The sequence below is a fragment of the Arachis hypogaea genome, chromosome 13 (assembly GCF_003086295.3).
Source record: "Arachis hypogaea cultivar Tifrunner chromosome 13, arahy.Tifrunner.gnm2.J5K5, whole genome shotgun sequence".
Classification (NCBI taxonomy): Eukaryota; Viridiplantae; Streptophyta; class Magnoliopsida; order Fabales; family Fabaceae; genus Arachis; species Arachis hypogaea.
The window spans coordinates 50,998,800-51,004,580 of record NC_092048.1 but is presented as its reverse complement, the minus strand read 5'-3'; the positions used below and the strand labels follow the sequence as shown (position 1 = coordinate 51,004,580).

Here is a 5,781-nt window from a genome sequence, read left to right as displayed (position 1 = left end):
CCCAACTTGGTTAAAATAATGACCAATTAAAATTTAACACATCATGAAAGATAACTTACATATTATTTTAGAGGAGTTGGGTAGCATTCAACTTTTTTTTTATATTATTTACTTCATGTATTAAAATTTAATCATATAACAGGTATCAAATAAACAGTTAAAAGAAATATATTTATTGACGGCATAGTATCTGAACTATATGTGATTATTTGTTTTCTGCCTATATACTCAAGATATATAATAACAGTGAAAAAACATAAATATTTTACAGGTAGCACATTTTAGTAAATAAAATACTTAATTAATTTAAATAAAAAACCCCTTACTATACAAGCTAATAATAAGAAAGCTAAATTAAATATATAGAAGAAGAATAATGAAAAAACCATTAAAAAAACTCAAACATGTTTTCCTTGCAATGACTATTACAGATTTGCATGCTCATTTTGTCCCTCTGTTTTTCTCTCTTTTTCACTCTTGCTCATTACACTTGGCCAGTTAGGGTAGCTAGCAGTTGGCACGCACCATATATTCAAAATTAAATAAAAAAACATGGTTGCGAGAAAAATATCTATATACATGTACAACAAGATATTTATATTATACGCCACGCATAGTAAATACTAACTAATTATGCGAAGGTGGAGAATCTGATTCACTTGTTGATGATCTTCTATTCGTGTGGTGTCTCTCATTCTCTGAATTTAAATGTGAATGTGGCCTTGGTGACTTAGGTGATTTAGCAAGTGGATGTGGTCGCCTATGATGATGATGATGTCCACTTTTCTTCTCCTTGTTAGGAGAAGGAGAAGGAGAAAAAGAAGATTCAACACCACTATTATTATTATTACTTTCATTAGGAACGGTATACACAAAGGGCCCAATTGGAATATCATCAAAGTCCTGAAGGGGATCAAGAACCCTAACAACAGCACTCATAGTGGGCCTGTTCCTGGGCCTATGGCTAAGGCATTGGTAGGCCAATGCTGCAGCCTTTCTTGATCCCATTTCAGAGTACTGCCCTTCAAGTTTAGGGTCCATTATCCTTCCAAGTTTTCTTGGGTCATTAAGCATTGGCCTTGCCCATTCCACAAGGTTTTGTTCCCTTGGTACCCTACTCTTGTCCACTGATCTTCTTCCTGTTAGAAGCTCTAACAATACTACCCCAAAGCTGTACACGTCACTCATTGCTGTCAAGTGACCTACACAACAAAAAATATAATAAATATAAGATATTATGAACATTAATGTGTTAGACTGTTCGTTAGCTATGCTATAATAAATTACAATTAATTCTGAGGTAAAGGTTTAATAATTATTAAAATTGAGTTAGGTACAAGTTGACAACAACCGTGTTAGCAGTTAACTATCATTAGAAATGTCAAGGTGTTTTTTCTCCTAAGATTGTTTTTGTGGACAAATGTAAAATGGCGGTGCATGATCAATGGTGTAATAAAAGCTAAATAAATATATGTTTCTGATTATAGTTAGAGAATGAATATTTTCATTCTCTTACATGTTATTTATTCATTATATTTTTGTTTAAATATGTTAAAAAATAGAGTATTATTGTCAAAATAAAAATGATGACAATATCCATTTCATTTTGATTATATATAGGTATTTGCTAAACTTGTATTCCTTTGTTTTATTCTATTTTAATTTATCTAATAGAATGATAGATAAATGAGAACGAATAGAATAATTGGTGTACATTTTTGTTATGTATATAAAATACAATACAATTATATGTAACTAGTGTATTAATAAACACGTATAAATTTATCTTTTTATCAGTTAAACGTAGGTAATAGTAAAAAATGTGTAATTACTAATTAATTAATATGGTCAACAGAATTCTTGAATTCAAACGCTAGAAACTGCAAAATGCCATTTTAATAAATATTTTATATTTATATATATATATTTTATACGAATGAGATCTAATTTTTTTATAATATAGCATAGCATGGTTGTCCTTATAATATTGATCTAAGTCATCACTTCTAGTGTTAATGCCTAAATTAGTATATGTATGGATGTATATATGATTCAAAAAAATGAAAATGGAGTATGTATATATATTTAGAATTGTAGCACAGCAAATAAAAAAAAAAGTTAGAATTGAATAAGAAATAAAATATACCTGTCATGACATATTCCGGGGCAGCATAGCCTTGGGTTCCCATAACACGAGTTGAAACGTGGGTGTCATCTCCTTCAGGACCATCCTTTGCTAACCCAAAATCAGATAGTTTTGCATTGTAATCCTAAAACCATAATTCATTATATTGAATGAGTTCAATAAATAATTATTCTAATGGAGAGAGAGAGAGAGAAATTATTTATATATTATTAATGCTTACAGAGTCTAACAATATGTTTGAAGCTTTGAAATCTCTATAGATGACTTGCTTCTCTGCCTCATGGAGAAAGGTTAAACCCTTTGCAGCTCCAACAGCAATTTTCATTCTTGTTGACCAGGGCAATGATGCTGAGAATCCTGGGAAAAAAAGAAGTAAATTAATTAATCCAATATGAAGATTATTATTGAAAGAAAATTAATTATTTAGCTAATATCTTACTTCTAAATAGTTGATTTTCTAAGCTGCCTCTTGGTAAGTATTCATATACCAAAAGCCTATGATCTTCTTCACAGCAATATCCAATCAGCTTCACAAGGTGTGGATGCCTTAGTTGACCCAGGAAAACTACTTCAGTCTGTTGCAAATTAAAACCAAAACAAGCAAGGTTAGAACTTAGAACCCACAAGTCAAAAAACACTAATTATTACCATAAATTCATAATTAACCACTTATTATATCATTAATTACCAAGGTATTATATTTATAATAATGTGATCAATTACACTTGCGTACACAATAACATTTTATTTGCAAAGGTAGGTATAAAATCGACTTCCGATCCCTTGATTATATTAATATATACATACCAACCACTCTTTATGGCCTTGGGAGCCATCCAAGTCCAAGAGCTTAACAGCAACAGGCTGAGGCTTAAGGCCATGCCTAAGCTTGTCATCAATGAAGCCCTTGTGAACCGGTCCGAACCCGCCTTCACCGAGGAAGTTACTGGACGAGAAATGCTGAGTGATGAGCTTGAGCTCAGCCAGCGTGAAGACATGCAGGTTTGTTCCCGCCAGCGACATCGACAGATCCTCCGAGAATGTTGTGCTTGGGAAGCTCAAGTCACTCACTGATATCCTCTGCGAACATATTGGCTTCGTCGAAACCACTCTCTTCGGCTTTCTTGATGGGTACTCTCCTTTGTAACAACCCGGCAACATTGATTTCCATATTCCTTTCATGAATGTCATTCTTCTTCTTTCTTCTATCAATGAATCGATATGATGTGATACTAGTGTATATTTATATGGTGATGCACTTGGTGGGAATATGAGAGTGTTAGGTAAGAAGGATCGAGAGAGATAGTGTGTGCGTGGTAAGGTGGAAATGGAAAATGAGGTTTTGGACTTTTCAAGAGAGAATGTAAAATAAAGAGAGTTCTAATATTCAAAATCTTCAACTGCACCAAGAGAAAAATGGAGAGGCTTTTCTACCTTCTTTCTTTGGTTGATTTTTTCTCCGTCTAGGTTCTAATTTCTTTTTTATTAGTTGTGTAGGTATATGCAATTTGGAATACTTGCACTCTTTAATTGTGTGTGCGTGTATATTTATAGAAAGAGAGAAGTTTTCGATACTTGCATGTAGTGGTTGTTTGGCAAGCAAGAAAAGACCAAAAGATTTGAACAACTTAATTAATTAAGATTTTGATTATTATTATTTGATTTAAATGGGGAACCCCAAGTCTACCATGTAATTATCAAAGCAAAATGACATGCCTACCCTCCGTTCCTTGACTTTGATGCATTAATGGTTATAAGTTTGGAAAGGGAACTTTTTTGGCTCGTCTTCTTATCTTATTATATATGTAATAATAATTTGCAACCTTTCCGATTTCAAAAGCACCTTCAAGAATATTTCCTCTAATTTTCCAAAGGGATAGATGTGACATAAACTACAAAGTCTTGCAAAGCTGCACTTTCTTCGGACCAAAATATTTTCATACGGCAAATAATATTCATTTAAAAATCCTATTTTTACTCCCTACCCCTTCGCTTAACTCATTGGGTTATCGTTGACCTTCTTCCAACATATGCTGTTTAAAGAGGAGTTCTAGTAGCCCCGAAAAATATATCGAGAAAAAAAAGGAGAACAAACAAACAGAAGAATAAAAAATTATCTTTATTTTTTTTTTTTTACAAAGATAAGACCTCTAAATGAATATGAGAAATTATGTCATTTGAATTATAATCACAAAAAATTGTCTTTGTTATTATAAAATGAAAGTGTATACTTAATAATATATTAAAAAGCAACGTAAATATAATTTCTCATACTCAAATTACCAAATAATAATTATATGTGTATATATGTTTTACTATATATTAAACTCACTTGACATTTTTGTTTTTGACCATTATTATTTGATTGAACGTGATTCTCAACCGCGATCAGGGTAAAATCACACCAAATCTAAATAGATAAATGTTAAAAAAGTTAGGTCTACAATATAATGTGAATTCCGAAACATTTTTCACATACGTTCCATTCTATTTCCCTAGTCCTCTACTCAAAAGGCCAATTTCGTGAATCAAGGAGATTATATGTGTATACATTTTATTTACATGTTTATTTTTCTTATGCGTGTTTGTTCTTCAGCGTATTGAAAATAAAATCCTTGGTTGGTCAACTTCAGCATAGAGTTGGTTTGCGGTTTCTAGAAGATGATGCAGCTCAAATACAAATTAATTAATGCAACTTGTTCAGTTGTCTTAAATAAATACAAAAAATGACGAAACAACATATTATGGCCTAGCTTTCAAGCTAGCGAGGCATGACAGTAATAGCCAGTCCAAGTATGCCTTTTCTGGAAGCATGCTCGCCCAATAAAATTAAACAATAATGATTGAGAGATAATATAAAATTAGTCTAAATTTATTTTAATTTATTTAGTAATCATTAATGATTACTAAAATTAGTGAATAGTAAATAAAATAAGTTTAAATCGTTTGGATTTATTTTTTACTTTTTTTAGCATTGCTGAAAGTTAAATTTAAATTAAATCTAAAGTCTAATCAGACTTAAATTCGACCAGCATAAATCAAACTAAAATTTTTACTAATAAATTTTCTGTCATTTACTATAAATACTATAATAGGGAGGAAAAAAAATTTGTCACAAGTATATAATTTTACTCAATAATGTTCTGTATCCATGTAATTTCACTAAGAGAAAGTATAAGGAATCAGTAGAATATTTGTACAATGTGTACAATGGAGATTTAGGGAGTATTAGAGATATGGATATTATGTCATATAGCCATTGTACGCATTGTACAAATATTCTATTGGCTTCCTAGCAGGACTCTTTCTCTAACCAAGTCAACCAAATTCTTTTTGAATCACGCGCCCTCACCTTTTAACGTAAAACTTCTTCCTCAATGTAGAGCTTCTCTTTCTCAACGTAGAGCTTCTTCTTCCTCAATATAGAGCTTCTCTTTCTCAACGTAAAGCTCTCGTCGTTCTTCTCTATTCTGATTTCTCTACTTTTCTTCTTCGTTTTCTTCAACATAAAACTTCATTTTCTTTTTTGATCTGCATTACATTTATGTTTTTCATTTTCTTCTTTGATCTGCATTGCATTTATCTTCTTCGTTTTCTTCTTCGTTTTTAGATTTCAGATTTCTTCTTCGTTTTTA

General features: G+C 31.4%; 1 protein-coding gene across 1 annotated transcript; it reads right to left on the bottom strand.

Moving 5' to 3' along the window:
• Positions 1 to 388: 388 nt before the first annotated feature.
• Positions 389 to 3,783, bottom strand: LOC112738345 (serine/threonine-protein kinase RIPK). Its single transcript, XM_025788756.3, has 5 exons — positions 2,954 to 3,783; positions 2,586 to 2,721; positions 2,367 to 2,503; positions 2,147 to 2,270; positions 389 to 1,202 (listed from the first exon to the last, which is right to left on the bottom strand). The coding sequence occupies exons 1-5, from the start codon at positions 3,335 to 3,337 to the stop codon at positions 628 to 630; spliced, it is 1,356 nt and encodes a 451-aa protein (XP_025644541.1). The 5' UTR covers positions 3,338 to 3,783; the 3' UTR covers positions 389 to 627.
• Between the last annotated feature and the right edge of the window lie 1,998 nt (positions 3,784 to 5,781).